This window comes from Equus quagga, chromosome 15 (genome assembly GCF_021613505.1).
Source record: "Equus quagga isolate Etosha38 chromosome 15, UCLA_HA_Equagga_1.0, whole genome shotgun sequence".
Taxonomy (NCBI): domain Eukaryota; kingdom Metazoa; phylum Chordata; class Mammalia; order Perissodactyla; family Equidae; genus Equus; species Equus quagga.
This window is the reverse complement of record NC_060281.1, coordinates 63,875,088-63,886,094: the sequence shown is the minus strand read 5'-3', so window position 1 is coordinate 63,886,094 and position 11,007 is coordinate 63,875,088. Positions and strand designations below refer to the sequence as shown.

Here is an 11,007-nt window from a genome sequence, read left to right as displayed (position 1 = left end):
TGCATGTATAGGCTAGTGTATCCACCACCACAGTCAAATACAGAAACGTTCACTGTAAGGATACTTCCTGTTGCCCTTTTATAACCACACACACCCCCACACACAGGATAACCTTTTGCCAAATTGTAGTATAATATCACAATCAGGAAACTGACATTGATACAGTCCACCAATTGGGAAGCTGTATGTGTGTGTGGATGTTAACTTCCATGGTCTCTACCTTTTGATGTACGGACCTTACACTGCGCTTGCTTTAGTAAGGATTCCTCTCCACCCCTCCCCAGCATGATCTCAGGAACAGATGCCCTCCTGCTGTTTGCTCCTGTTTTCTGATTACCTCTCTGTCCACAGTGCCATGTTGTCAGCACTTGGGAACTTCCTGGCCCAGATATTTGAGCAGCAGCAGAAAAAAGAAAACTGCTCTCAAAAGCTAGATGTCATTGGGCCTCTCAGATATGCCATTTATGGGTGAGTTCCATAAGGGGCTGGTTTACCCAATAGCAGACTAAGTGCTACAAAGGGAGGGGATCAAGCCCAGGTTTCTGAAATGATCTAATCTGGAAAAATAATTTTTAAAAAGCATTGAAGTAATCACGGGAAAAATCAGAACAGTGGATAATGTTAACTTCACTTTTTGTAGTTTTCATGTGGTTCTTCTTTTGAATTGTATGGGTGGGTGGCTGGCTTTTTTGGGCTGAGAGACCTGAGGGCAGATAAACTCACCTGAACCAGAAGTCAGACTTCAAGACTCAAAGTGTTTGAAAGAGGAAAACAGACTCAAATGTGGTCAGTTAGTGTCTGTTGTTATTTTCATAGGGGAAACATCCAGAAAAATACTTAGGTATCCTGAAAAATGTCAGTTTCTGAACCACTTTTTGAGTTGCAATAGCATGGAGATTCGGGAGTTTTACCACTTAAGTCCACCCTGAGTTCTCTGGCCAACATGGATTTGTATACATGGATTCTTTTGAAGTCTTTTGCAACGAGAGTGATTTTCTTTTCAATTCAAAATCCCCAAATATCATTTTTGTATCTGCGAGCATGCTAACTAGTCATCCCAGCTCTTTCCGTGGTGTATTTGGAGCCGTGATCCCGCAGACAGGGAGTGGACCAGACTCACCAGGAGGCTTTATCCAATCACAGCTTTCCATCCTCAAGACTTCCGTGCTCCTCCCACCAGAACTCCGGCTCTAGGCTGCTTCACATTCTCTGGCAGGGTGGGAAAAGGCAACTGAGAACCACTTGTTTAAAGACATCCGCGTCAGGTAGAAGACCCGTGGGTCCCTTCTTTTCATCGCTGAATTTTGTGGAGCTGCAGGTCTGTTGTCCCAAGGATACGGCGGCTTGCTTCAGTTCTCTCCCGAGCGCTCCACACTTTGGAAGAACACTAGCAACGCAGGCAAGCCAGTGTGCTCACCAGATTTCACTCTTGCTAATTACCTGAGAGGGTTTGATGGAAAGCTCTAACACCAGCGATGCGTCCAGTTATTTATTATCAAACACCTTCTCTGAGCCAGGTCACGTTCTGGGCACTGAACAGACAGGCATGATCCTGTCTTGTGCTGTTTGCCTTGTGGGGGCGAAGAGAGAGCACTGTAACTAAACCAAGGAGCCTGTGACATGTACTGATAAATGCTTTGAAGATAATGAACAGGGCCCAGAGTGGAGAGTGGCTGGGAGAGCAGTGGGTTCATTATGCAGGTGCAAGTGGGAAAGAACTCTCCGAGCTGACAGTGTTGAGGAGGAGCCGGCCCCTTGAAGGTTAGGGGGACCCAAGGTAGGAACAAGTCTGGTCTGTGAGAGACAGGAAAGAATGCTTGAAGTAGATTCAAAGAAAGCATGTTTTCCAGAAGGACCGCACAGACCAGTGCTGAGGGACCACAGGGAGGCAAGGTTTAGGAGCTGGGGTTTGGGGGTGAAGCTGGGCCCTGGAAGGGCACGTCTAGAGCGGCAGTCCAGCTCACCCGCCACCACGGGGCTGCAGGTTCTTCTTCACAGGGCCACTGAGTCACCACTTCTACCTCTTCCTGGAGCACTGGATCCCTCCCGAGGTCCCCTTGGCCGGGGTCAAGAGGCTCCTCCTGGACCGCCTCCTCTTTGCACCGGCCTTCCTGTTGGTGTTCTTCCTCGTCATGAACTTCCTGGAGGTTGGTCTGCCCTGTAACACTTACGACAGCTCTTCGTTTGCCACAGGGATTCTTAATCTGGCATCAGTGGGTGGAATTCAGAGGGTCTGTGACCTGTTCCCTGCACTCAGAGTTTCACATTTTCTTCTATGAATCTTGGAGGCCAGCCACCATCATGTTAACAGCACCTGTTGGTCCACAGGAGAAATCACAGATATTCTGATACCACACAGGAGTTGTTCATTCCTTACACCTGCTGTCAGTTCTTGTCACTAAATGTGTCAATAAATATGCACATATACTAGTTTATTATAAAATTCTTTCCTGAATATTTTGATAGCTGTATTTCAGTATAATTGGTTCCTTTGTAGTCCTATATATTTTATTTTATACATTACAAAACACGGTTCTCAGAAGGGGACCCATGGGCTTCACAGACTGCCAAAGAGATCCTTGGTACAGAAGTTTCAGACCCCTCATTATGTTGCAGAAGCCTGTGCTAATTCAGTGCCAGGACAGTATAAGTGCTTTGAAGAGGTTAACTTATCGGCATAAACTTAACATCAGAACCCACCACGTGAGAGGTGTGTTCCCTTCAGCTGCTCACCACCTCCTCTGTGCACTGTGTGCCAAAGATGTGCCACATTCTGCCCTGGAAGTAATTTGTTTCAGCCAATCACAGCAGGTAAATGATTCTCACCCAGGTTTGATTTTGAAACGGCATCTTGGTTTCTTGTTACTAAGGAGAGCCCCTTGTTGTCTAAAGTGACCCTGGGGGAGTAGGAAAGATGTTTAAACTTAACTGTGATTGCTAGCTAGTCCATACTAGTAAACTAAGAAATGTTGGGAAGTCCTGAGGAAGTCTGGGGCAGGAGGAAGCAGAGGGTGCCTGCATTAGAAGTGAGGGGGCCACAGTGTTTTCTCCTTGTTTTCTTTCCAAATAGAAAGGGAATGTATTTTCATCAAAAAACAAAAACCCTGTACGTATATGTCAAATGTTACCAACATGCATAGAGTACCCAACACATAAATGATACATGTGGGACCACACTATACCACACACTCTACAGATGCTCCTGCTTCCAGCATTTTTGATCAGAGACACCGTGTTAGACTGCACAGCATTTCACCATCTGCCTGTCCCTTTTGTGTAAGTGTTCCTGTTAGGTTAAACCCTAGAATTGTGTCCAGAAAGGCTGCTCCTGTCTGCCCTCCCTGTAGTAGTGCAGAATAACAGCAACAGCTGACATTTACTGAGTTCTTGCTTTGTTCCCAGCTCTGCATTGAGCGCTTCCTGTCCTATGAGCCTCACGTCAACTCCATTTGACAGCTGAAGAAGCTGACCCATGTGGGCAATTACTGGCTTGTGCATCCTTCAGTCAGGATTCAGACCTAAGCTTTGTGACTCCAGAACGCTTCCCTCATGGCTTTTCCCCTGTGTGAGGCTGCTTCTCCACACTCTTGACCACCGTGATGGGATTTTTCTTTTAAGTAGTTTGCAATCTGATAGATGAAAAATATTTTAATTTACTTATCTTTATGAGGTTGATCACCTTATTATAAGCTTATCTGCATTTCTTCTGTGACCTTTGCTTATTTTCTATTGCTTATTACTTTTCTATTACTTATTTGTAATAGAAATACTTATTACACTTATTATTTTCTGTTATTGCTTTTCTCTTACTTATTTGTATATTTGTATATATTAAGGTATCAATCTTTTGCCAAATACAAGTTGCAGATATTTTTCCATTTTTTAGGTCTTTTTAAACTTCATATAAAGTTAGAACATTTGTATAAAGTTAAAAATTTTGTTATATTAAATTTTTTATAGTGTCTCTATACTGAAGTTTAAAAACTTAATGTATTGAAATCTAGCATTCTTTTCTTTTGTGGTCTTCCTTAAAGGAAGATATTGGAAACATTCTTTTATACTTTCTTCTAATCATTTTGTACATTTTGATAAACCCAAAGATAATAGAAATATTCTCCTATACTTTCCTCTAGTATTCTGGTTTTGTTTTTATTTATAGTGGGAGAAATACTTGTGTCTTGGTGTTTTCCGCTTAAATAGTAAATTTTCTCATTACCATTTATTGGAAAATCCTGGTATTTTGAAATGTTAACTTTATCTTAGTCTCATTCTCATATGTACAGTTCATTATCTGGACTCCGTTCCTTTGATGGGTTCTGTTCATTTCCATTATATGTCTTTGTTTGTTTGTTTTTTTGGCTGCTGCTACCAGGCTCTGGTTTTTTTCTTTTTGGTGAGGAAGATTGGCCCTGAACTAACATCTGTTGCCAATCTTCCTGTTTTGCTTTTTTTCTCCCCAAAGCCCCAGTACATAGCTGTAGATCATAGTTGTAAGTCCTTCTAGTTCTTCCGTGTGGGGTGCTGCCACAGCATGGCTTGATGAGCACTTTATAGGTCTGCGCCCAGGATCCGAACCTGCGAATGCCAGGCTGCTGAAGGGGAGTGGGCGAACTTAACCACTACGCCACCAGGCTGGCCCCTCAGACCCTTTTAATTACCGTAATGTGATAGTATTTTTTAAATCTCGAGTAGAGTTTGCCTGCCTTCATCATTCTTTTTCAAGAGGGCTATTCTTATGCCTTTATCCTTCCAGATGACATTTAAAATCAATTTATTGGGGTCCGTTAAAAAAAAAAAAAAACTCTTGACAAGGTTTGAATGGAAATGCATCAGCTTTGGAGATTATTTGGGAAGGAATTGACAGCTGAGCCATAAGTAGCAGTTCTGGTGCCCAGGGCCATGGCATGAATCACACCATCAGATGGGATGAGGGTCCTGGACCAGCGGCTCAAAGGTGTGAGCCTGGGCTGCTGCACTGTTCTGAAGATTTTCTAAGTGAGGGGTTAGCTCCTTAGAGCTGCTCTGCTGCTTAAGCACACGTGTGTGCTGTCTACATAGAAACGGGACAAACCTCACAGTTTAAAAACCACTGTGTTAGCGTTTGGGCCCCTGCAGACCCTGGTGCCCCAATTTCTGTCCGCCGGGTAGTGGTGATTGCTCAGTGCCTGCATTTCCCTCTTCTCCAGGGGAGGGACGCGGCGGCCTTCGCTGCCAAGATGAGAAGAGGATTCTGGCCGGCGCTGCAGATGAACTGGCGAGTCTGGACCCCGGTGCAGTTTATTAACATCAACTACGTCCCTTTGCAGGTGAGGCCAGCCCGGCATCGCGCAGAGCCCGAGGGGCTTCAGCCTCCACCAAAGGCCATTTCCCCCCAGCCTTTTTTCTTGCAACAGTCTGGTTTTCTCGAGCCTCCGTGTCGCCCACATTCGGGATTCCTTCCAGGGCGTTCCTGCCGCCCGGAATCCTTGAGTTTCGGATTCGGAGCCCTCTCCCAAGTGGTGCCCACGCTTTGTCCCTGCATCCCGCAAGTGTTTACAAAAGCCCCCGTCCAGGGACAGCGTTCTGGGGTCTCTGGTGACGAAGGGTTCCCAGTGCCAAGGGGCGGCCAGTGCCACGAGGCGCAGGAGGCGGGCCGGGGCGGCCTCACCTGCAGTGACGTCAGAGCCACACCTGAGCGGCAGGGGGGCGGGGCCGGCCCGGGACAAAGTGCAGAGAGAACGCGCCACCTAGGCTACGAGAGACTGGCGCTTTGGGCTCCGGGGGCGGCCGTCGGAGGCTGGCGAGGAGGTTGGGGCCGCTCCGAGCGCGGTGGGAGCCGGGAGGGTCTGAGCAGGAAGCGGCCGCCGGGACCCCCGCAGAGCGGGCGCAGCTGGCCGGCCTTGGTGCCGCACAAATGCGGACCGCCCGCCACGCCACCTGGGGAGGCCAGCACTCCTTGGGTCGCCGGCCTCACCATTATCCAGTCTTTACACGCCGAGCACGGCCCATCTATGTCGGGCGCCCAAGACCACTCCCAGGGTTGGAGATTTGCCGGAAGGGCTCATGGCCTAGATTTATGACAGCCACGCAGCAAGGATATACAACTGGTTCCTAGGAATCCCGCGCTGGCTTCCTGTGCTCCCTCCCTCCATGAGGGTCACACAGAGCAAGCTCTGGACCACCAACAAAATGCGGCAACACATGGTTCTGCCCAGGGTGGAGTTTATTGAGGGCTGGTCGCCTAGGCATCTCCGCCTGGCACATACCCACATTCCATATTCCCAGGAGAGCAGGAGTTCAGCATAAACCACCCTGTCTTTGCCAGCAGTCTAGGCACAGGGAGCCCTTCTTAGTTGGGGAAGATGGGAACACTACCGGGCCATTCCAAGGACAGTGGCCTCCATGTTAACCATTTTCTGCATACCATCTAAGTAACCTAGGAGACTAGCTCATAAAGCCTAGATCCACCCCTGCCCCAGAGAGAGGAGGGAAACAGACCCGGGGCAGGACCCCCTTGGGAAACAGCTACATGGAAAGGATGGGAAGGGGGAGGGATGTGCAGGCTCTGTAGACACACACACAGGAAGGAGCAGGAAGCCGGGAGAGGGCGTGACAGACACCTGCAGCACAGGTTGCAGGGGGTTAAAGCAAAACGAGAAGCAGCTTCCATCGGCTTTAACAATAACCCTTATCAGTGACCTTCCCAAGAGCTGCAAGTGGCTGAATGGGGCTGGAAGCCAGATTGCTGGGAATTGAGGAGAGGAGTGGGTGGGGAAGTAGAAAAGAAACCACAAGAGTAGAAAATTCTCTCCAGAAGTTTGTGAAAAGGTGGGGAGAAAGGACAGTGAGAAGAGAGCCAGGGGAGAGGGCTTTGAGCTGCGTTGTAGGCACAATGCAGATGCACACCTGCGCCCCTAAGGGGAGGGGATGGGATTTGGGGTAGGCAGAGAGAAGCTTTAGACAGAGGGCCCCTCTTCCCTGTGGCAAGAGAGAAGAGGTGACTGTTTACTGGGGACCTCCTGTTCACCCCTTCCCTTTCCTCTGGGAGGACGGAGGGCAGACCAGGCCGGACTGAGGGGAGAGGAGGTGGGATGGGTATTTTGAGGGGAATAAAGAAGGGGTAAATTTGTGGTGAACAGGAGAGGGAGCTGACTGGAGACCCTCATACACATGGGCCTGGGCTTGGGGGAGGCGAGAAGGCGGGGAGGAGCGAGGTTTTTTCCTGGGAGTACAGCCAAGGAACAGGAAGGTCAAGGAACCACAGCTGTGAGCTGTGGACTCTCAGGTCCATAGAGAAGGACTGACGACGCGAGGGAGCAGAATGGCTGAGGACGCGGAGAGACTGGAAAGTGGAACCCCTCCAAGTGGTTTAGGGACAGAGCTGCAAGGCTGTGGTCTGAATTTCCATTTTAGGTGGTTGCAGATGAGCGCTTCAGGGGCAATGGAATTTATTCAACAAATCTTTACTGAGCAGCTACTGTGTGCCCCACTGCTCTGGGCTCTGGGGACACAGTGATTAACGAGATAGACCAGACTGCTACTTTCATGGAGCTTATGTGCTGAGACTCAGTGACTGACTAAAGGAGATCTCAGGTGGGAGTATGTCTGTCAGATCATCAAAGCAGGGTAATGGGACAGTGACGGGTTAGAGTGAAGAGCAGGCCATTGTGGGTGTCAGGGAGGGGCTGAGTGAAGCCACCCACATGATGGCCGGCCCTGGGGTGAGAGGCTAAACTGGGAGCTAATGTGCTCAGTGGAGGAGGTAAGGCACATTTGCTGTTTTCCCTAGTGGCCTGGAAACATCAGGCAGCGACTGTTTGTCCTCCTCACCCCTCTCTGCTGGGGGCCTAGCACAGTGCTTGTACAAATGTAAAGGCTCAGTGAGGACAACAGTGGGTGGGTGCACTGACCAATGAATGAACTCTGTCCTGGGAGACCGGCGCCTGAGAAGTACCGTCGGGGCCTCGCACTTATCTGCGGCCTCTGTTCTCTTCGGCAGTTCCGGGTGCTTTTCGCCAATCTGGTGGCTCTCTTCTGGTACACCTACCTGGCCTCTCTGAGGAAGTGAAGATGGCCTGGAGAGAACGTGAGACGCACTGCCGACATGGGTCTGGGGGAAATGCTCACCTGCCAAGAACGGGAGCGGAAACAACCCAGTCAGGACTTTATTTGACTCTAGATCATGTGATTCAAGATGCTCTAAAATGATGGAGAAACAGAAACCTGTTAATGTCAGAATCTTGTGTTTTGAAAAGGCAATAGCTCTCTTCAGGTAGTGCTGCCCCAGAAACATAAAATACGGTAGAGATGATTTCACTTGTCACCTTGGGTTGAATTAGGATCACAATAAATTTTAAAGCAGCTTTTTCAGTGGTGATTTTCTCAGAACGATTACTGTTGCTTTGGAAGAAATGTATGGTCAGAGGGCTGCCCTCAGATTTTTTTTTCAGTTGTGGTAAAATATACAATACTACTGCTTAGCTACATGGAGGCATAGCAGAAAGGCCCTTCTAGACCAAGACTTGCCCCTGTGTTCTGAGAGGCCGGGTGATACATATATGCCACCCTTCCTGCTGATTTTTTCTGCTTCCTGTTGCTCCTTTACACGAACCCTGCCTACCCTGCTTTCTCACTCTTAAGCACGTTCCTTCCTCATAGTGTCCCATCCTTGCTTCATGGACGCAATATCCCTTGGGATCTCAATTATATATCTTTTGAAATTTTCTTCTGTCCCCATGTACTGTTTCTATTTTCTCAAGGTTCATTTGTTGTTTATTTTGTTCTTTTCTTTCAAGATGTCTTCAAATGTCTGTTGATCCTTGCTTGTGCATCATTGTTTGAGAGTCAAAGCCACTCCGGCATTCTCTGAAGCTTAGTGTGCATGGGCTGCACTTGTCAAATGGTATCCTTACTGTGGGCTGACCAATCACGACCCAGTATTGTTGGGGATCACCCATTCTCAGTAACTGAGGCCTTTTCTCTTAGGCTTCAGTTTCCCCAGAGAAGAATCCTTTAATTTCTTGCCCAGGGAGAAGTATGGCAGTTGTAATGGAGCAAGCCTAGTGGTCAACATTCTTGTGACTGACTGGAGGAAAGGGGTTAGAGGTCCCACTATTAGCATATGAACTTCCCATCATCTCATCTTTATTACTGCATCCCAATCTCTGCTGTCTGGTGTTCCCAAATCCACAGTCCTTCTGGTTAAAATCCCCCAGAATGAAATCTGTCTAGTCTTCTGCCACGATGGAGATGAGGTGTTCGCCTGAATTACAGGAGATGGAGGGGTGTAGAGGGCAAGCTCTTAGAGATTTTTCAATCGGTCCTCCTGTGTTTAACGCCGCTCACCGACCTCAGAGGTGGGGCTAGTGCCTATAACTCCTCACACTCTTCTAGACTCTCTGGATTAAATGAGCTTGTATCTTGGCTTCCCTCAGTGCAGGCAGCTGACGTTCCATCTTCCAGAATTTTGTCAACTGTTCTCTTTGTTTCTTCTTGCAGATTCAAGTATGTCCTTGTGGATTTGTCTTTTTTTTCCTTTTAAAATCTTTTGACTATGGTTCTAGTAAGTGACCTTCTAGAAATAAATGTTTGGGTTCAAAACACCATGTTTAAGCAGAGTTCTGGGTATTTCTGTGGAATAGATTCATTCTCCAAAATATCGAGTGATTTTTAAAAAAATGTAAATCACATCATGTCAATTCCCAACTTAAAAACCTGCAAAGATGATCTAGTAATTACACTTCTGGATATACACCCAAAAGAACTGAAAGCAGGGATTTGAAAAGATACTTGCACACCCATGTTCAGAGCAGCGTTATTCACTGGAGCAACCCAAGTGTCCATTGATGGATGAATGGTTAAACAAAGTGTTATATTCATGCGATGCAATATTTATCCAGTTTTTAAAAAGGAAATTAATTCTGACATATGCTACAAGATGGATGACCCTCGAGGACATTATGCTGAAACACACCAGTTCCCAAAGGACAAACACTGTATGACTCCACTCACGAAGTTCGACTCAACTCAGAGACAGAAAGCAGAATGGTGGTCACCCGGCTCTGACCGCAGGGAAATGAGTTGTTTCACGGGGAGACACAGTTTCAGTGCGGGAAGATGAAAACGTTCCGGAGATGGATGGTGGGGATGGTTGCACAGCAACGCGGATGTACCTAATGCCATGAAACTGTACACTTAAAAGTGGTTAAGAAGGCACATTTTATGTTATGTGTACTACAGCAAAAACAGCAGCATGCCCTGCGGAGGTTCCCAGTTCACGCGAACAGAACCCCAAGTCCTTCTCCGCGAGGCCCCGCCCGCCCGTCCGGCGCGGCGCCCGCCCAGGCGCCCTCGACCTCCGCGGGGGCAGCGCCGCGCGACCTCTCGCTGCTCGAAGGCCAGGACTCGCCCGGCCCTCTGCCCACGGCGGGGCAGGGCCTCCGAGAACCGCCGCCCGCCAGGCCCCTGCGTCTTTCTCCGCGGAAGCGCCGGCGGCGGCCGGGCGATCCCGACAGCCCCCGCGCCGCCCGCCGGCCGGAAGGAAACATGTCCCTTGCGGCGCGCCGTCCGCACCGGTGAGCGCATGCGCGGGGCCGGTGCGGGAGGGCCGGCATGGCGTTCCGGCAGGCCTTGCAGCTGGCAGCCTGCGGCCTGGCTGGGGGCTCGGCCGCCGTGCTCTTCTCGGCCGTGGCGGTGGGCAAGCCCCGCGCGGGCGGGGACGCGGAGCCGCGCGTGGTCGAGCCTCCGGCGTGGGCCGGGCCTGCGCGCCCGAGGCCCGGTGTCTGGGACCCCAACTGGGACAGGTGCGGGGCCGGTGGGTGGGGGCCGGGCCCCGTGCCGTGTGTTCGGGCCGACAAGGTGCGCGAAGCGGAGGGGCGGGCGAGGCAGGCTGCGGGCGGGTTTCTCTATCGGTTCTGGCTGCAAGTCTGGCTGCGATGTGGGCGTCCCTCGATCCCTGAGCCTCAGTTCCGGGTCTGTCCCACCCACCCCTCCTCGGAGCCTCGGCTCCCCGGGGTCTGTCCCACCCAC

At 49.6% G+C, this 11,007-nt stretch overlaps 2 protein-coding genes across 3 annotated transcripts in view; both read left to right on the top strand.

Moving 5' to 3' along the window:
- The window catches only part of PXMP2 (peroxisomal membrane protein 2), a 10,087-nt gene extending 1,745 nt beyond the window's left edge, over positions 1 to 8,342 (top strand). The window contains exons 2-5 of the mRNA XM_046639760.1: positions 352 to 468; positions 1,985 to 2,147; positions 5,187 to 5,306; positions 7,979 to 8,342. Of these exons, the coding sequence (XP_046495716.1) occupies positions 352 to 468; positions 1,985 to 2,147; positions 5,187 to 5,306; positions 7,979 to 8,047 (469 nt within the window). The 3' untranslated portion in view covers positions 8,048 to 8,342. The remainder of the gene's footprint in view (positions 1 to 351; positions 469 to 1,984; positions 2,148 to 5,186; positions 5,307 to 7,978) is intronic.
- A 2,230-nt stretch (positions 8,343 to 10,572) lies between these two features.
- The window catches only part of PGAM5 (PGAM family member 5, mitochondrial serine/threonine protein phosphatase), an 8,174-nt gene continuing 7,739 nt past the window's right edge, over positions 10,573 to 11,007 (top strand). For both annotated transcript variants that reach the window (XM_046639759.1, XM_046639758.1), the window contains exon 1: positions 10,573 to 10,781. In XM_046639759.1, coding sequence (XP_046495715.1) covers positions 10,591 to 10,781 — 191 coding nt within the window. In that variant the 5' untranslated portion in view covers positions 10,573 to 10,590. The remainder of the gene's footprint in view (positions 10,782 to 11,007) is intronic.